General features: G+C 42.6%; 1 protein-coding gene across 9 annotated transcripts in view; it reads right to left on the bottom strand.

Moving 5' to 3' along the window:
* Nucleotides 1–187: 187 nt before the first annotated feature.
* The window catches only part of LOC123754394 (upstream stimulatory factor 1), a 36,010-nt gene continuing 14,672 nt past the window's right edge, over nt 188–21,525 (bottom strand). For 5 of the 9 annotated variants that reach the window (XM_045736764.2, XM_045736767.2, XM_045736761.2 and 2 more), the window contains one exon: nt 188–2,609. In XM_045736764.2, the coding sequence (XP_045592720.1) occupies nt 2,376–2,609 (234 nt within the window). In that variant the 3' untranslated portion in view covers nt 188–2,375. Of the gene's footprint in view, nt 2,610–18,135; nt 18,230–21,525 lie in introns of all 9 variants that reach the window. The other 4 variants (XM_045736762.2, XM_045736768.2, XM_045736769.2 and 1 more) reach the window with 3 other exon arrangements.

The following is a 21,525-nucleotide window of genomic DNA, read 5'->3' as shown; positions in this document are numbered from 1 at the left end:
AACTTGCCATGTTCCTACATTTTCAGTGTTTATAGTGAGAACAAGATATCATAACATTTTTATCCGACTTAAGTGTTCAGTCACACAATTCCAAACTCTACCCGTTTAATGGTTACAAGATCATGTATTAAAGGGAGAAAAATTTAAGCTAAAGATTTTCAAGTCAAAGGATAAAACACATGAATACTATATATTTCCAAGTTTATTGGAAGATCCACAAATCTGTTGAATCAATCAATAACTCTATTGCTTAAAAAGAAGTAACTGAGCTTGACAAAAAATCACATTTCTTATCAGGCTCACATTTCATGTACATCCAACTCTTTCCACACATCAATTGTAGTTAAGACTTACAAGGTTAAGCTGGCATTATATGCTTATAAAATATTTGAACAGCAAAAAATTGTACTTACAAGTACATTCACATGTGAAACTTGTATCAGTGCGTGGTAACTAAGACTACACACACAACTTTGAACGAGTAAGAGCAACAACACCACTGCAGCATCCTTAACCGTTTCATTGTAAACAAAAAAAATTCAAGCTTGTTATGATAATTTTTGGCAGATTTTTTGTTCAGTCTTAAATCCTTCAAATAAAACAATTACCTTCTGAAATCCATGTAAAACAGAACAATATACTGAAGTGAAACAGTTTAATAAGTGAATGGTGTAACAGGATCTGAATAATATCAGTAATTATGTATCTTTTAAAAGTAATGGGCATTTTAAAGTGCAACAATAACAAAAATAAAATATATATATACATAATATAAGAATTATTTAATTCAAATTTATATGTAGCAAAACAATTGTCGGGCCTTTGTGATGACACTGGATATACAACTATCATGCTGTGGCAAAAGATGTAATCTAAGGTTTCGTTTGTTACACCATAATGATATACTGTAAATATATCTTTGATGACTTGCTCAATGAAAATTATCAAATTTTTCCCCTAATAACCACAATTTCTGAACTATCAAAATGAGCATAGCACAACAGTATATTACAAAACAATCATTTCAAGCTTAAACTTGCCATAAACTACAAAGTCATAACTATGCTATGATCATTCGTGACAATCCGTAGAAGACAATCGGCATACACAAACACAATAGTAAATATTCTGGTTGGTACTACTGTATAAATATTTTACAAAACATTATTACAAAAATTAATGTCAATTTATATCTAAATACTGTATAGCCAATGTAGCCTTCTAATTTGCATTCTCATAATGTATAAAATAAAATCCTATATTTCTTCTATTTTGGATACCAAAATATACTTAAGAACATAGAATTATTTCTCAAATTTGGAAAGTCAACAAGTTATCATACTATAAACCTTTGTAAAAACATCAACCAATGGCGTACCATCCAGACTTACCATTATGTTCCCTTCCACTAACATTCCAAACATTATTTCATGGGGTGACCCATGCTAGCTCGGGCTGTGCAACAATGGTGCCCTGGGTCACATGACCTTTCTCCACCTGACTTTATACCACACAAGTACCAACAACATCATACGTCAATGCCAATTACAGTATTTTTGTCACACTTAAACCTCCCAAGTGTTGGGGTAAGTTTTTCTTCAAGCACATTCAACTTCTTAAATATGACTTAATGAGGCAGTTCCATCACTTGTGACCAGTGGCTGCTCAATCTGGCCTGGTAATGGTTAAGATATATAACTGGTTTTGCCTTTATTGTATGGACATTCCCTTACCACATGAATGACTTATTGAAAGAATGGAAGAAAGAAATTCAATACACCCAGCCATCATTTGAACCCCCAGATGATCTTAGGCCTCATAACCTGATTAATCTCGAGCACCATGCAAACGAGCATCTTAGAACACATGGTTCAACGAGCCCAAATCTGTGTTTGAAACCAATCATTTCCCAATTTACATAGATGTGCATCAATACACATCTTTTCCACCATATTTAACTCCTACAACATAGCATCCTATGTAGTGCCCTCTTAATATACTGTAGTATATTAATGTATCCACTGTTCACATTGCCCTTCCAGTTATATCTGAATTGTTATTTTATACTAGATGTGGGTTATCATCCAACCCATACCTAGACTTACTTGGAAATCTAGGAAATGTTATTAGTCAAATAACTTCCAAGGGACATCACCAAAATGCCGTGTGCATTTAAAACTTTTCCAATGCTAATGTTTTTCATTCCATATCTTTACATCTACCATCGCCCAACATATGGTTATACACTTAACTAAACTCTCTCGTTACTATTAGAATATCACAATGTACAAATGAACCCCGCTTGACCTTAGCTTATCAACCAATGAATGAGATTATGGCCATGAAGTTCATTAACACGCTGCAGTAGCCAGCAATTATGGTGGCAAGTCCCCGAGGAGTCCTTGCTGTTGTAGCTGAGCACGTACAAGGGCATTTTCATTTTTCAGAGCAGCGTTTTCATTTTTCAGTACTTCCACCTCTTGTTTGAGCAGTTCAAAATCCATCTCTCGCCGATGTGTTTCCTTTATTCTCTCTGTCAACTGTTCATTATGGACTCTGAGTTCGGAGATGTAGTCACAGGCTTTAGCCAAGATTCCACCTTTACTCTGCTGAAAAAATTTAAATTCAGGATATTTTGTTCAATGATAATGAAGAGTAAGAAGAAGCAGACGATTTTGGATAGAAATTTAGAGTTAAATAAAAATAATTTTACTAAAAGAAAGCAAGATGCAGAGAAAATACTGGCCTTATAAAATAAAAAATGCATGAATAAGACTTGTGTAAATGTGCTGCAACACTGAAATGTGGAGAACGAATATTTTACATATATGGTATTAAATATCACAAGAAGCATCAAAAAATGTAAATGACAATGAGAGAAGGAATAGGGAAGATAGCAATTCAGTACTGTATTAATACTGTACCCAAAAATATCAAACTTGTTATATTAATTAAGACTTAAATAACAATTAAATTACCCAGGCCACAACAGCAAAAGCAAACTGTTAACACTGGGCACAGGCAGGGTGGGTGACACAGAATGCACATGCAACACAAAATTAAAAATAAAACCAAACATTGGCCCTCCATCCACATGGAACAACTGATCCAGTGACCAACACCACGTATCTGGATTTCTGGTGGGCTTTCATCTCTGCTCTATGCTGATCTTGGAACACTAGGCTTCCTTTGCCTCCTTGAGCAGGCCAGATTCTGGTCCTAGTCCCAACTGGACCCCCACGAGTCAGTTCAGGAATGTTTCCAAAGGCTTGCTGTATCTTGGGAACCTACTGAGTGCCCACTAGAAAGAGGAGTGTCAGACCAGACTTCTGAATGGGCTGGTTGCCTGCCAGCACCCAGGTCACCACCTGAACTACCATTTGGTGGCAGGCAATCTTATCTAGGTCATGATTTCACAGTGGTAATGACAGCTTGCATTTATTTCACCAAGCATTTTAGTTTTCTGGTGATATTTTCTAGGATATATTGTGATCTCCGATACCAAGGTTTCTCTTCACACCAGTGAACAGGCCAGATTCTGGTTCTGGTCTCCAGTATGTGCTTTCTGAGAGTTCCAGACTTGTTTACTACCAGGTTCTAGCATTGGTGAGCTACTGAGAGGGCCCTCCCAGAAAAATTACTATTTAATATTAACACTGTAATGAGTAAAATACATGACATTAATTTAAATTTAACAATTTAAACATACAGTGGCCCCTACGTTTGTAAATTTAATCTGTTCCCCAATGACAATTCGTAACCCAAAACTTTGCAACACGAAACAAATTTTCCCATAAGAAACAATGTAAATTGAATTAATCCGTTCTACACTCCCAAAAATATTAACTTCAAACTACATTTCATACCTAATGAACACAAATATTTAGTACTTTATCATGTACAAGTTATAGCTTACCTTTATTGATGACTCTTTTTGGCGTATGGAAGACTGAGGAGGAGGGGAAGGGGGGGGAGAAGCGGGGAGGAGAGGTGTTAAGTGTTTGGAAGGGGAGTCTCCTTTCATTATAATATCAGGCAATGATGACTTCTCTGGGGCTCGCTGCTTGTTTTTCTCATAAAAAACTTTTCCAGTGAGACTTTTTTTTCCCCTACATTGTAACAATTGTTACAATGCCCACATTGTCTGTAGTGAGGCATCACAGTGTCATCAAAATGGTTAATTAAGGCAACGGCCTACACTCGCCCACAGCTTGCTGTGGGCGAGTCGTTTCAACAAAAGTTTGGATTTCTTTCCACCGTCTACACCACTCCTTAATTGCTGGGGAAGGGACACACTGTACTACTACCTTCTCCCCTGAAGAAATTTCCTCAGCTGCCTCTTGTTACTGCTTGTGAAAGTAAGTAAGTAATTATCAAAAGAAGGCACCAAACCGGGAAGGCTATGTAGCACCATCAAATACGCAAAATAATCAGAGGGCGCTAAATATCACCAAGGATGCCAATACGAGAACAAAAACGCATAAGGCGAACGATATCAAAAGTATCCGAGTCACCAAGAATTCTATCGAGGGACAGGTGACCGCGAGGGGCGGTCGGAAAGCAAAACATACGCTCGTCCTGGAAGTCAGGACATTCAAGAAGGACATGCACGACCGTAAGAGGGACAATGCAACTAGGACAATAAGGAGCAGGGTGGCGCTCCATCAAGTGACCATGGGTTAAGCGAGTATGGCCAATACGCAACCTCGCCAGAGCTGTTTCCCACCGCCGGTTACGGTGGAAGGAGGACTGCCACGAGGAAACACAACATTTAAGAGTACGTAGCTTGTTACCAGTAACAGACAACCAAGAAGCCTGCCAACGGGTAAGGACTGAGGAATGGATAACCGGGTAAAAGTCGGAATACGGAATGCCCTTACGAGAGATGGGACAAGAGCGGACAGCTTCCTTGGCGGCAGCATCCGCACGCTCATTTAAAGACACACCAATATGGCTGGGAACCCAACAAAACTCAACCGACTTAAATTTACTATGAACGAGAAACAGCCAATGCTGGATCTCGACAACCACTGGATGAACTGGATTAAAGGACCCGAGAGCCATGAGGGCACTACGAGAGTCAACAACAACTACAAAGGAAGACTGACAACGAGAAAGTAGGAGACGAAGAGCATAGAGAATAGCATAAAGTTCCGCTGTAAAGATGCTAGTCTCCGGAGGCAAGCGACACATATAAGTGCGATCAGGAAAAACAACAGAGTAGCCAACACCGTCCGCTGACTTAGACCCATCGGTGAAGACAGAAACGGAGCGGGAGTGAGAAGAAAAGTGCTCGAGGAAAAGGCGTTTTAGAACCGTAGGAGGGGTAAAAGCTTTAGTGACACGGGTCAAGGAAGTACAAAACCGCGGAAGAGGGACCCTCCACGGGGGCAAAGAAGGAACAACACGAGGAGAAACATCAGAAATACGAACGGAAAGAGAATCCTGCAGGCGAGATAACCGGACAGAAAGAGGGAGGTGGTGAAGAGGAACAGGAACCGCAGGAGGGGTAAAAGTTAAAGCACGACAGAGGCGAGAGGAAGGATGTTGCAAGGACCGCGCAAGATAGCGAAGACAGTAGCGATCACGGCGGTCCTGGAGAGACAGGAAGCCAGTGTCAACATACAAGCTAAGGACGGGAGTCGAACGAAAGGCACCAGAACTGAGGCGCAACCCAGTATGGTGCAAAGCATCAAGACGGCGAAGAGTAGAAGGAGAAGCAGACGAGTAAGCAGGGCAACCATAATCGAGCTTAGACAGGACGAGAGAGGAATGTAAAGCAAGGAGAGTGCGCCTATCTGCCCCCCAAGAAGTATGGGACAAGACCCGAAGGAGGGTAAGGGCCTTAGAGCACTCAACACGGAGGTAAGAGATATGGGGAGACCAAGACAAACGAGTGTCAAGGAATAACCCCAAAAGCTTCGCGGAATCTTTGTATTCAAGGGGATGACCATAAAGTGACAAAGAGGGACGAAGAACAACCCGTTTCCGCGTAAAAGTCATGGCACAAGTCTTAGAAGTAGAGAACTTGAAGCCATGACCTGTGGCCCAAGACGACACGGCATCAATTGCAAGTTGAAGCCGGCGTTGAAGGAGAGGCGAATCATCACCCTGACAACAAAGGGTAAGATCATCGACATAGAGAGCGGAGAAGACACCAGAAGGAAGAGAGGAAAGAAGACCATTGAGGGCAACAAGAAAAAGAGTAGTGCTCAGAACACTACCCTGGGGCACACCTTCGTATTGCTGAAAAGAGGGAGACAGAGCGGTACCAAGGCGCACCCGAAAGGAACGACGAGAGAGGAAGCTGCGGAGAAAGAGAGGGAGATGACCACGAAGGCCAAAAGAATGAAGTTGAGATAGGATATGATATCGCCAAGTGGTGTCGTAAGCCTTTTCTAGGTCAAAAAGGACGGCAACAACGGAGGTCTTCGCAGCAAAAGCAGTACGAATATAGACCTCCAAGTTCACCAGGACATCTGTCGTGCTGCGGCACTTGCGGAAACCAAATTGAGAAGGGGAGAGGAGGTGATGGTGTTCCAGGAACCACATCAGACGAACGTTAACCATACGTTCAAAGAGTTTGCAGACACAACTTGTGAGAGCAATAGGGCGAAAGTCCTTAGGGGAAGTACCCAGAGACCCCGGTTTGCGAACAGGGAGGACAACGGCATCGAGCCAGTCCTCAGGGACTGACGACGACTCCCAGATCCGATTATACAGACTCAGTAAATACTGAGACGTGCTCGGAGGGAGATGGCGAAGCATCTCATAATGAATACCATCGGAGCCCGCCGCCGTAGAACCGCAGAGGGCCAGGGCAGAACGAAGTTCAGAGAGAGAGAAGGGATCATTATAGGGAAGCTGAAGATGAGTGCAGAAATCTAAAGGACGAGACTCAAGGACAGGTTTACGAAGAAGGAAAGATTGGGGAAGATGAAGACCAGAGCTAACAGAAGAAAAATGGGAACCCAGTTCGGAAGCGACCTGCAACGGGTCCGCCACAAGAGTATCATGGAGGTGAAGGACCGGTGAAACATCGGGAACGAACTTACCCGCTATCTTGCGGATACGCTTCCAGATCTGGGCCAGAGGGGTCTCGGACGTAATTGTTGAGACATAAGATGCCCAACATTCACGTTTAGCCGTACGGATGGCCCTACGGGCCACCGCACTCGCTTTCCGAAAGAAAAGAAAAGAATCGGTCGTCTGCCTACGGCGGTGCCTCTTCCAGGCTGCACGCTTACAGCGGACAGCCCGAGCACAGTCCGCATTCCACCAGGGAACGCACTTCCGTGGACCCCGAGAGGAAGAGCGAGGAATAGAGCGGAGGGCAGCGTTGAAGACAGTGTCATGAAAAAGGAGGAGAGCGCGAGAGAGAGGCAGAAGGGAGAGGTCAGGGAGAGCAGCACTGAGGGTAAATAGGGTCCAGTCTGCCTTAGCAAACTGCCACCTAGGGAAAGAGAGGGAAGGGCGAAAAGAGAAAAAGGAAACAAGGATGGGGAAATGATCACTTCCATGGAGGTCATCAAGAACCTGCCACGTGAAATCTAAGTAAAGAGAAGAAGAGCAGAGAGAAAGATCAAGACAAGAAAGGGTGCGAGTCCGAGAGTCCAAATGAGTGGGCTCACCAGAATTCAGAAGAGACAGGGAAGAAGAGAGGAGAAACGGCTCAAGGAGGCGACCCCGGGTATTCGTCAGAACGTCACCCCAAAGAGAATGACGACAATTGAAGTCACCCAGCAGGAGCACAGGCTCCGGCAAGGAGTCCAGGAGGTGTTTCAAATCAGGAAGAGAGAGCGGGACACTCGGGGGGAGATAAATGGAACAAACTGTGTACCATTTCCCCACAAAGATACGAGCAGCAGAACAATGGAGAGGTGAAGGAAAAAGTAAAGGAACAAAGGGAACATCAGCCCGAATCAAAAGAGCAGAAGAATTAGAAGCCCCAGCAATGGCTGGGGAAGGGGAGAGAAAGGAATAGCCACGAAAACGACCAGGACGAGCACCAAGCATTGGCTCCTGGAGGCAGACACAAAGGGGCGAAAACCGCGAAATCAGAAGTTGGAGTTCGAGGAAATTGGCGTAATAACCTCGAACGTTCCATTGAAGAATGGACAACGACGAGAAGAGAAAGGACAAAAACAGAGAACAAGGAAGAAACAAAGGCGAAAGAGCAACAGAGCACGTTAAAGAATATCAGGGTCGGGATCAGGGTCAGCAAAGTCAGGGTTAGGGGGCATGGGTAAACTGAGCAAAGACGGAGGGAAGGAAACGGGAGAACAGAGCAGAGGTGGGCGGGCAGGGTCTGGAGGAGGAGGAGGAAGAGGAGGAGACAACGGAGAGGAGCCGTCAAGGACAGCAGCAGGAGGAGGGGGAGTAGAAAGAGGGGAGCGCACCCCAGCAAGAGCAGCAACCGAAAGGGAAGCAGGGGCCAAAGAAACCTCCATAGCAGGAACAGGGGGCGCAAGCACTGAAACGGGAGGGGAAGGAGCAACAGAGCCAGAAGGAGCTGAGGAAGAAAGCGAAGCCTTCTTACCCGCCGGGGAAGAGGAAGGAGAGGAGCCAGGCTTACGCTTCTGACTTAAAGAGATCGGTGTCCCAGCAACCACGTACCGGGCAACGGATTCCAGTGTCTCAACAGGAGAAGCCGAACGAGAGCACACACGACGGCCGCTAGGAGAGCGATGGACATCCGCCCGCACCGACAGGCGGTGGGGAGAGCCAATAGATGGAGGAAGAGGATGGGAAGGAGGATCGGAGGGGGACGAGGAAGAAGACACAGAAGACACGACAGACCGGGTAGAAGGAAGGGGAACCCCAGACAGAGGACCAGGAGGAGGATCCTTCGGGAGAGAACCCAAAGGAACAGAGGAGGGGGCAGTGGGCGCATCAGGGTCCAAGGCCCGGAAACGGTTGTGAGTCTGAGGAAGGCGGGAAGGACGAGGAGAGGAAGAGCGCAACACGCGAGCATAAGAGATATTAGTATAAGGCGGGAGCCGGCGAACCTGGCGCCTCGCCTCAGGAAAAGATAAACGCTCCCGGTGCTTCAGGTTGAGGACGGCTGCCTCTAGCTTGTAATGGACACACGCACGGGAGAAGGTAGGATGGGCTTCACCGCAGTTGAGGCAGCGAGCTTGGGGAGAAGTGCACTCCGACTTAGAGTGACCTTCACTCCCACACAAAGGACAGAGAGAGACAGTCCCAGAGCAGCGGAGGGCACCATGCCCAAACCTCCAGCACTTATTACAAAGTCGAGGAGAAGGAATATACTCCTGGACAGAGCACCTAGCACCAGCAAGAATGACAGAGGATGGAAGGGTCCTACCATCAAAGGTGATCTTCACAACGCGAAGGGGTCGACGGCGACGACCACGAGGGGGACGAGTAAACGAGTCAACCTGGAGGACAGAATGGCCTTGGGCATCAAGGATATGCCGAATATCATCGTGGCAATCCTGCAGATTCCGAACACCGGTTGCAACATGGGGTGGGAGGAGAATAGTGCCAACACTGGAATTCATCTGAACATTCTTGGAGACCCGAACAGGGATCTCGCCAAGGCAAGATAAGGTAGCCAAGCGGGAAGCCGCATCCTGAGAAGGAGCAGCAACGACACGTGTACCGAGACGAGTGGGGTTGAAAGTAACACACGCATCCACGGAATCTACAAGATGCCGATGGAGGGAGAAATCATCAGGAGGCGCAGAATCAAGAGGGAGGAGATCAAAGTATTTGGCCCATGAAGCAGGACCAAACAAGGCCTGATACGCATCAGCACGGGAAGGAATCGAGCGAGTGCGGTTGGGGCGCGAACGGCGTTGAGAACCCCTAGAGAGAGAGGGGTCAAAAGGCGCAGTAGTCACGACGAAAGACTTAGCCACACCAGGGGACGAAGTGGTCACCACCGGGGGCTGGAGGCTCGACCCAACCTCAGAGGAGGGAGGGGAGCTGGGGGAAGAAGACAGGACGGTCAAAGGAGGAGCAAGGTCGGGGCCCAACGCAGCGGGAGCTACAGAGCCTGGTCTTCCAATACAGGCCGACTCGGGGGCTTGGTCGCCCACCCCACGAGCCTGAGAGGGTACAACGGAAACATTCAACGACATAGAGACGAAAAGTAACAAATTCATCCACGAATGTGCCCCCAAACCCACCATGGAGCCACAATTAGAGGCAGGACACCCAACAGGAAGCTATCGCCGATCATGCCGGGGCCCCCTAGGGGTGCGTCGTGAGTATACGCCCCACAAACGCCACCTTAAGAACCGTCAGTCCGTCGAGATCGGGTTCAGCGACGAAAGGGGGATTGACAATAAAAGGTTCCCCTCGCTCGAGACGTCGGGTACTACAGTTCTACGGGTGCAAGAGTATGCCTCCTCAAGCACCCGGGCGTCAAAATAGAAGAAGTCCAAAGAAATAATCCAAAACAAGCAAAAGGTCGGCAGGAAACGACAAGCAGATAGGAGAAGAGGGGGGAGAAAAACGAAACATAAGGAAAAGGAAAAGCGATCCGGCACAATTGGAGAAGACAGCAGCAGGAGTGCAAGGCCAAAAAAAAGGACAGAGGACTGCCCAATGGAGCATCACACTCCGGCAGCCGTCCACCAAGCCCCCTCACGACGCCAACGGGCCGGAAGGGGAGGGGGTACTGCTTGTGAAAGGCTAGGAGTTCTTCGGTGGTCTGTTCTTCGCTTGTGTTCCTCCACCAACTCACAACACTGAATGCGATTTCTTTTTCTAAATTTCTCAAACCATCCCCCACTCGCCTTAAACTCTTTCATATCAGCCTGCCTGCTTTCATACCTCTCACTGTATTTCCCACTTCTATACTTTCCTTCACCTATGCCTCTCCTCCCTCTTTACTCCCCCCCCCCAAAAAAAGCATCACTCATTACGAGGTTTTTTCTTTATTAGATCTTCATGCAATAGTCTTGCTTTTTCACAAATGATGTCCTCTGAAATGCTATTTACCTGCTAACTCCTTGTTGTGTATCCAAATTAATAACTTTTCAACATCAAGTGTTTGTTCTTTGTTTTGTGATTGTTGATGCATCTTTTGCCACTTTAGCACTATGTCCTTTTTCTTAGCAATTACAGTGTATATCGTTGACACAGATTTTTGTAGCCGTGTACCATTTTCATGTTTACGAATGATCTCTTGCGTTTCCAATATGATGATCTTCACATGTGTTTTCTTAGATTGAACCTTACCACTGACTTTCTTGGGACCCATGGCATGATGTATAATAATTACTTTTATGTTCAAAACTCAAAAAGAGCAGAAAAAAACATTCTTTACAAAGAATTCAACCGCAATCGTCACCAAGTGGGAAGCACTGGTAAACTGAGGAGCGGGCGACCGTGTCACCAAGAACCACTCGCTAGATCACCCATACGCGTATCAACAAACTATGCAACTCGAGGCAAAGCTTGTAACCCGATACAAATTTTTACAAAGAAATTGGGTTCGTAACCCGAAAATTTTGTAAAGAAGGGAGCCGGTCGGCCGAGCGGACAACACGCTGGACTTGTGATCCTGTGGTCCTGGGTTCGATCCCAGGCGCCGGCGAGAAACAATGGGCAGAGTTTCTTTCACCCTATGCTCCTGTTACCTAGCAGTAAAATAGGTACCTGGGTGTTAGTCAGCTGTCACGGGCTGCTTCCTGGGGGTGGAGGCCTGGTCAAGGACCGGGCCGCGGGGACACTAAAAAAGCCCCGAAATCATCTTAAGATAACCTCAAGATAAGAGGAAGGGCATTCATAAGCTGAGGTGTCACTGTATACAGTATTACTTATCAGCACTTTTTGTCAACATAGCACAAAGAGACAGTAATGAGGGAGAACAGTGTCTGGGAGAAAGGTGTTGACATTATTAAAGAGAGTTACTCTTAATACAAGAATCAACAAAAAAAAACCTGAACACCTGAGAAAAAACAATGTACAGTACAATATGTACCTAGATTTATTAGTAAATGGATATGAGATGAGAACAGTTTTTTGTAGTCAGATTGATGATATAAAGTTGTTTTGAAAGGATAAGCACTAAGTACTGTACATAAAAATATTGGTAGGTATAGGGAAGACAATACGAGGTGTAGTGTCATGATCAAGTTTAAAAGTCATTATTTTTAGGTCAAGTATTACGAGTGCAACTGGTAGAATAGTACGACTGCAGCTGCATTCCGAGTTGCAGTGTATGACTGCAACTGCATTCCGAGTTGAATGGTATGAATTGATACTTCTGATAGTCATGTGGCTGGCATATCAAAACCCACAACAGGCATCCAGCGTTGACCAAAATGCTTCAAGATGCCATATCAGTCTCGTGATCAACAGACAACACTATTTACTATATGTCACGTTCAGAGCAAATGATATCTGTTTGCATGCTGCTGTTTCATAGACCAACTAGTTAAACAGAGAGCAAGATTCCACCCCCACACTTGGTCAACTGCTAGTCATGTACCCGAATAAGTACCTGAAAAGTAAATAACCAAGAAAAGGCTTTTATATCTGTTATGATCTCAGCCTGCAGGAGAAACGAGTCTCCCTCCTTGAGAGTTATTCATCAAGCCTGACCTGATTAGAAGGTCTAGCAAATATTGAGGTGATAACACACATGTAAAATAGTTGCTTGGATATAAATAACAATTTGAGATTATGGGCAATGAAGAAGAAAACAGATGACTGGCTAGGAGATGTGGACATTTTGCTGGAGGCGTGAGGCTCGCTTCTGGAGGGCTTTGACTCACTTGAGGCCAGACATCGCAGGGGGAAAGCCGCGTTCCGTTGAGCTCCCGTCAGAAGGGAACCCCTAGTGATATATCTCGAAGAGAAGAGAAGTGTGCAGACGTACCAGCTGTGGAATCGAGCTGGGGACATGTGGTCTCAAGTCGTGGGCTACGAGGAGTGTTTATTAAACCACCCAGAGGCATTATCGTGGGCCGTGGCAGTGCCCTGACCAAGCTTCGTCAGAGGGAGGAGCGCCCTCGACCAGACAATCTGTGGTAAGCACGATATACGCCAGTTCATAGTGATTGCTTGTAGTTGGTCGTGTGCCCAGCGACAGTAGCAATGCTTATTGATAAGTTAGACATGTTTTAATAAGGCAGAAAGCCTGAAATAAGAGTGGAGAGAGAGGAACATGGAGCGACATCCGTCTCCTCTGAGCGCTGGCAGGTAACTGAGGGAGCCCGGCTCCTGACGGCGAAGGACCCTCCCAGTGTGACTCACACCCGCCAGGCGAGGTGGAGTATGGACCCGCCCAAAACGGGGGAGTCCACTCTCACTGTATGTAGAGGACAGATAGAGGTTGGAGGCAAACATATTGTGTGATTATTTTTGTTTATGTGTTAAAGGGGAAACAATTTTATTGGAGTGTCGATGGGTTGCAGGTTTGTCTTTGGGGAAGAAGTTGTTGAGAACTTCGAAGCCAGCCCAGATGAAGTAATTGATGAGACTCCAAGGTAGTGGAGGAGAGGATCTCAAGCTGTGAGGAGAAGCAGTGAAGAGGAGTGTCACGTGCTTCTGTAGAGGTGGAAAAGCACCATAGTTGCTCGAGGAAACTTCATGGTGTAGCAGCCAGGAGAGCTGTGGAGGACCCTAGCAGAAGGGTGAAGCACCGTAGTTGCTCAAGGAAACTACATGGTGTAGCAGCCTGGAGGAGCTGCAGAGGATCCTGGTAGTGAAGCCCGGAAGAACCTAAAGATATCAGGGTAGTGAACTTCCAGAGGTGGAAGGGAAGTTCTGGTGGATTACTTGTAGGGAGTTGATAGTGTTTGGTTGTCATTAGCGTGCAAGACGCAGTGAGAGGTAAGTGATTGTTGGCATTCTTATGTCAAGGAGTGTTTTATACTGAAGTTTAGAGTTACAGTCGTAGGCTGGATTACCTACAAATGTATGTGTTCTAGGACTGATAGAGTGATCGATTCATCATTGTTGTGTATCAATGAACATTTATACTGATATATGTTATTGCATTCAAATGCTGATTTTCTTTGTACACATTTATAGATACATATATATATTCTCTTGCTGATGGTGCAACAGTGTATGTAGACTTGATCAACTTGAGGAGGTTGATAGTATCAGGTGGTGAACCAGGAGATAGGACACCACTTGATAAGCTGATGATAGAGTTCTGATGATGTTGGAGTGCAACCTGATTGTAATATTATAGAGTATAGGATTCATTATTATTATATGTGTGTATGTATCGTGTATGTGCTTTGTCCAGTAAATGTATCCCAATTTGCTGGTGTTTGCCCTTGTCCTAGTGAGGCTTCCCAGGAGGTAGTAAAGAAGGAGAGAGAGAGAGAGAGAGAGAGAGAGAGAGAGAGAGAGAGAGAGAGAAAGAACCAAGAACCACTGCTGTGGACAGGGTAGAAGGTAATACTAATAAGTCAAAAGGGGATTGAGATCATATCTCATAAGGAGAGAGTGGGGAGTCACGGCGGCTCGAGTGGGTGTGTGCACGTGACAACGAGGCTAAGTATTGGAGCAGCATCCCCTAAACGTGTGACGTTGAGCCCCTCTCCAAAAGCCAGAAGTGCCCAGGGTGATCTCCTAGTAAAGTATAAACACTCTACCGAGTTGTGGGTTGGGTTGTCCGTAGAGAAGGATCAACGATGACAACACCAACCAACCCACAAGACTATAATATATCCCTCTTACAACGCTAATCAACTCCAGCACCACGAAACACCACACAATGGTCTTGTGTGACTGTCTTGGTATGGAATCAACCTCTAACTCGATTAACACACATACACAGTGAATGGTCGCAGTTTAGTTTCTGGAAGCATCCCAGACAAATTCACTGGTCATTGACTGATTTGCCTCCAACAAAGACTGCTTCATTCAGATATCAGACAGTCCTTTTGAGGGCTTTCCTCGGTTACCTTGAAAGAAATTTTCTCCAACAAAAATTCAATCGCTGTAGCCACCCTTCAATTCTCTTCTAAGCATCATTGTCACAAATCTTAACCTTGAGGACTTTGTACAACTCAAACACTAATCTTGGCAGTTCGAGTCTAGCATCTCATCGTACTACATGCTGATAGGCTGCCATTAATCATATTTTGTTGCATGTCACTGGTCTCCTATTGGTCATCACATAAATGAATAACAAAAGTGAAACTAGATACCCGATAGGCACCAATATTTTCCAACAGCAAATATTTTTTGTTACGTATTCATGTCAAATTTAATGTTCCCTTTATTAAATCAAATTCAGTCCTTTAAGAAAAAAAAAAAAAAAAAAAAATGAAAATTATGCACGAGGGACTAGGCAGGCAAATGACTAATGAGCGAGATAGGTTCAGAAATTTAATCAGTACAGTACACGAAACGTTACACGAGAGAGCTTATAAATGGCTTATGCAGCATACTGTGGGAGTACCTCTCAGTACAGTACTTAGATTAGCCTTTTAAAAGCGCTACAATCACACACTGTAGTTGATTGTTCAATAAACCACTGAACTATGCTGTATGTTTAACAGATCTGTCTCTCAATGACCTTTCCCTGTCCATGGAGGAGACAAAAATGTATATATGCTGGTTAGTATTGTAAATTGTCTGTCTGTGGTAGAAAAAAAAAAAGTGGTGAGCAATTCAAGTCGGCAGCCGAGAGACTGGCACAATTTGGGGATTGAAGAGTTTAAAAGATAGTGCTGGCTGATTTCACCATTTAAACAAATGCATGTAAAACTATGTATCAATTTAACCCTTACACTGCTACAGTCTGGGCTGTAAATGTGGGTATAAGCTGGGGTTGGGCAAAAATATGTTTGAATTATGTAAAAATTAATATTAAATGTTAAACAAATCTCCAACTTATTGGCTTCAGCGTCGTGAAAGTTTCATCTGAATATTTTCAGAAATGGATTTTAGACAATTTTTTTTTAAAAAGAGGAATGTTTTGTTGATAAGGAGAACAGCTTTTAATAACTGGAACTGAGGGATAATGCAGTAATAAAGAGATGCAAGCACCTGTCCGACACACAAAGAAGAATAGTAGTTAGAAGTGTCCACAAAGTGGATATGCAGTGGTGCCTTTATATCATTGCTGAGTAATACATAATAAATAATATTGAGTAAGTATGTTATTATGCTTTTTTTTTTTTTGTTATATATCATACAAATACATTGTCCAATGAAATTGGACAATGTATTTGGACCTGTTACTTTCACCAATGTCCACAATTTTTTTTGGGGGGGAGACTTATTTTTTTTTCTTCTTTGTTTTTTATTTGATTTTGTTGTAATCTCCACATCCTGGAGAATGCATACCCGTCCCTAACTATGTGAAGATAGAATTAAATTGGTCAACAAATAAATCAGTCATAACTGGCAGAACTTGGGACTTTGAATTTTTTGGGGCTGATTTTTTTTTACAGATTTCAAACTATTTTCCTGGTTTCTTTAGATTGTTTTGATGATTAGGGACCAGATTAGGGCTTTTTGACTTATATAAAGTACACCCCTAAATATATCCCCTAAATCATTATAATTATTATAATTATCCCAATATGTACTTTTGTTTTTTTGGAGGGTTATTTTTTCTTTACTTCATTTCAACACATATTGATCTACAACTTTCACATATTCGAGTATGAATGCCAAATAATGTTTATTAAAACATACAAGTAAATTAATGCAGCGGAACTACCTTATACATCGTCGATAACTTCAACTTCAATTATCTCTAAAACTAGTGTCAACATTGAGTCAGCTTCTAAAATTCAGTTTGACCAATTCTCACCATTTTTACATATAGTGTGCGCCGCTGTCTGTTCTACAATCCTATTAGAATGGATTTTTCATAAACTTTAAAAGTTTTGAGTTATAAATTTTGTTGTCTGAATTTGGTGCATATTTCAAATGCCATATTGACGATTTTTTTTACAGTAAACTAAACTGAAAATCTATATTCTAAATATATTAAAATGAAGATCATATACTATTCTGAGAACATAATAGCACTTAATGAACAATTGGTGGTATTTAATATTTTTGCAGCCGATCTGAAAATCTAACATTTTCAATATTATATAATTATTTTTAATTTTCTTGTTTTTCAAGTTACGTTGGTGATCATTTAGACAAAGTTGGAGTGTTTGCTAGTAGATTATGTACAGAAAATTAGAGTTAGAACAAGTTAGAAAAATTTAGCTTCTGGTTCCATTGGGGTCCTGTCGTTATATATATGCCATGCACAGTTTAAGGGTTAGAGTTTGTAACCATTTATAAAACATCAACAAAGCATTGCTTACTACAAATTCAATTTGTTGCAAACCTCTACTGCAAATCTTTATTGAGAAAAGGTTTATGATCAGAGACCATACCTAGTTGGATGAAACAAACCGTTTCCAAGCCTAGACTATAACAACTTGGCTCTGAGGTGTGCCAATATAGGTAAAACAAAGCAAAACCATTAATTACACATATAATTGCAAAACCACGAGCCTTTAATAACTACAAGCACAGATTTTCTCTGTAGCAGTGTACTACGATTCCAGCAATGCATGAGTAACACTATGAAGACTGGTTTCATAAAAACTTTTGCAGAGGTATGCAAATTCCAAATCAGATACGAGGGTGTTAAATGTCGAAGAGGTGCAGGTTATATACTGTATTGCTACTGGATAAGGTCAATCCATATTTTGTGAAAAAGTTGAAAATCAACATTAAATTATAAAATAGCTTATAATTTATGCTGCTAAGAGGTTGTACAGAAAGGAAATCTCAAACAAGGTATACTGATGATGGTTCATGAGGAGGATGCTGACAAATAAAACCTAGAACTAAAAAATACACACATGGTTTACAACTGGAGTAAGTCTTGGTGCTTATTCAAGAAAAGAACATTGGAGATATAGTGGAATAATATGATAAAACCTGTGGATGGCAAGTATGAGGTTGATGAACACAACTCTGAAGTCACATCAAGACAATGACATCAATAGAATGTTTAGACAGGTGATGAACTGTGGACAATGTTGAGTGGATAGAGGACAAAGATGGCCAAGGGCAATTTTCACTAACAAAGGCTGTAACTGCTGTGTTGGTGGTGGTCAGGAGAAGAATGATGATAGTGATCAAACAGTACAGAGAAAGATTGACTAAGTGTATTACCTGAGTAGGTTTTCTTTTGGATGCTTCCTCTAAGACAGATACTGAGGAAGTTGCAGGTCTTTATCCAAACTTGGGGCTGGCCAAAGAATATTACCTGAGGGAGGTGAGGAAGAGCAAAAGACAAGAAAAAATAGACATGTTGTGGCTACAGATAACTACAATTTCAAACAGTAGAGACTTGGAGGCAGAACCTCAACTAAGGCAAACCCATCAAGTTAAGGTACCTCAAGTGATGCAGTTCAAGCCTCTGCTAGTACAAAATAAAAATTGACTACTGTAAATTACCTCAACATAGCAGCAATAAGGGTTTGTTTAGTCTTATTACACTGCCTAGAGGTTTCGTTGTTGTTTTTAAACGTTATTTTGGTTATTTTTCAGAGCAAAATATTATTCAATGATGACAATGTCAGCATTTGTTAGTCAATGAACATGCTTCAGGAATAATGGGGAACATTTGACAACCAGCTGGCTTCCTGTCCCCATTAAGGCCACAAGAGATAGTGGGTCTTAGGTACAACAAAATAAGAAAAAAGTAATTACCTTGTTTTCTACTTTCATAGGATGTTGATGCATCAATCCAAGGGAAAAGGTGAATAATATAGTGAAAGCAAGCTTTTAGAGAAAAAATACATATACTGTGTCACTTGTTCATTTCTTAAATGATCCATACTAGACTATATAGCATCAAGGACAAGCAAGCACCACAAACCTCAGTCATGCACAACAGCATCTCACCACTTCAGAAAACAAGTGTTGGCACCACCACCCCTTCATATGGCTCTAGGACTGCATCTATTCCTATCGTGTGTTTTTTAACCAATGCTTTCTCTGTACCAACCACTTTCCTTCCTTGTCTCAAGCGACTCCCAACTTCAACTGCACAAATTCTCTTTTATCAATTACACATCCCGGGTATTTAAATTGAACGACAACTCGGTAGGTTCACCAGTCACATTTACTTCATCCATAATTTTATTCCCTCTTCACCACCACAACTACACAGTCACTTTAAACAGTCTTCTATGATACTTAAATACAAATATCAACCATTCACCATAACTGTTTCACACACTGCTAATTTAACTGTCATCTGCATACACAGTATTACATTTGATATACTGTACTTCAGTTACTGATAATCAGGACAATACATTAAGCATATACCTCTTCTCTTTCCCCCCCCCCATTCTGACATGACCTACCTCATGATTCTCTCCATGAATATATTAAATAACCAGGATAGCATCACATAACCCTGGCAAGCACCTACATAAATAAATAACCACTCACTCATTTTACCACAGCTTGGCTGGGCAGGCATTTCCTTATCCATTTGCTTGCCTAGAGATTAATACATGATATTAGAGCAATAGTCATCTTACTTGTTTGCAGTCTAAGAGCTAATTCTACCATAATTCATTTGAAGCCTTACCAAGCTACAGTTGCTTTATGTAGTTGCCACCCTTACAGGGTCTCACACACACAGGAAGAAAAGTGGTTCGGGAAGCCTGGGGGTCGCAAGGAAAAGGGAAGTACTCATTTTAGACAGGAACCGTCATCAAATACTAAATTAGTTCAAGACACAGTAGATAGAAGCAAGTCCAAAATAACTTTTTGGATGCAATGAAAAGATAATATCTAGGTCAAAGAGCCACAGAAATGGTAATGATTATACAGTAAAAAAAATTTTACGGTTGTGAAAGGCCTTGCAACCAAAGAGAATATTCATAACTACAGAAGAAACAAAATATAAAAACTACTGCCCTTTAAGGGGTGACCCTAAATGGAGTTAAACATATGCTAAACAGATAAAAGTTCTCATGAATGCCAGAAAAATAGACGAGGATGGAAAACAGGTTATTATGAAGTAACCTATCAAAGGAAGCTAAAAAAGCTAAAATGGAACCCTGATGAAACAAAGCGATTAAACAAGAGACGGAATTAGATTTTTTTTTTCTGCAAGGTAATGGGAAGTCGGGAGCTGATGAAATGGAACATAAAAGACAACCATCAAAAAGTAATAGAGAAAAGGGAAATGAAGAGCAATAGAAGAGAATGGGTTTGAAAATTTTGTATACCAACCAATGAAAGGGTGAGAACCAATGAATATGGAGAGAAATGCAAACTATAATTTAATGATGTAAATAGGTGAAATGCCATAGGAATAGGCCACATTTAATAGTATGCCATTTGTTATCTGTAATTTCAAGCCATTTATCTTACCAACACTTGAGGATTTTATTATGAAGACAGAAATTCGCACAAGGAATCCTTTCGGAGATAGGACTGGCACGGGGTCTCTAGCAGCAGTGTCTGCAAGTTCGTTAATGGTAACACCAACATGGCTGAGCACCCAGCATAGCTCGACTGTCTTAAATCTAATTGGAATGGGAAATGGCCAGTACTGGATTTCAACCACCTTTGGATGGGAAGGGTTAAAAGAGTCTAGAGTCATGAGGGCACTGCGAGAGTTCAATATAGTACTTTATTATACACCCCATACCCATTCTGTGGGCAATGGTGGAAAGGGTTACATAGGCACAATGTGTTCAGGAACTGAACCCCATACTTCATTTAGCTATTGTGAGGCACTATGGGAGTTGACTACAATGACAAATGAATGTTGGGATATAAGCAGCTGGCTTAGAGCATACAAAATTGCACAAAACTCAGCCATGAAAATGCATCTTTGAAGGAAGGTGGCACATATAGGTTTGATCGTGAAATAGAATAGAGCAGCCAACACCAACGGTAGACCTCGATCAATACAAGTTAATGGTGATCGTTACTTATTATTGGTAATTATGACTGCTCAAGGAGAACTGCTTCAGATTTTGATGGAGTGGTAGTCTTCTACTTCAGCTGGACTAAGCTAACTTGACAGTCGACTCGGGCTACAACCTAGTGATCTGGTCTTTAACACTTAGAAATATCTAGTCTGTCGAGTCCATGTTAGAGTGCTCTACATATGTGCAGCTTATGGGGCCTGCTGGCACTCATCAGGACAGAGCCAACTATAACATTTTGCACAAGAAAGTAGATAAATTTCTATTAGTTTACATACTAAAATGCCAGACTCCTGCATGTTTGTAGAAGGGAGGCCAACAATACCACATCTGCTACACTCCTACTCTGTGGGGCCAATCCTGGGATATACAGGAGTTGCTGGGAGGACATCCAAAATTGGCATAATTTCTGTCATAGATGCAGGCACGAGTGACAAGACACATATCTTCCATTTAATCATGACAAAGATTAGCAAATGATGTTGAATAAATTCAAATTGCAAGAACTAATGAGGTATTAACCGTATGCTCACCAAAGTGAGAGATAGATGAGCAGGTTTTGAGATTCTCAAACAATTTGTGAATGTATATGAGGGCAAATATT

The sequence above is a fragment of the Procambarus clarkii genome, chromosome 18 (genome assembly GCF_040958095.1).
Source record: "Procambarus clarkii isolate CNS0578487 chromosome 18, FALCON_Pclarkii_2.0, whole genome shotgun sequence".
In the NCBI taxonomy this organism is placed as follows: domain Eukaryota; kingdom Metazoa; phylum Arthropoda; class Malacostraca; order Decapoda; family Cambaridae; genus Procambarus; species Procambarus clarkii.
This window is presented reverse-complemented; position numbering and strand designations above follow the sequence as displayed.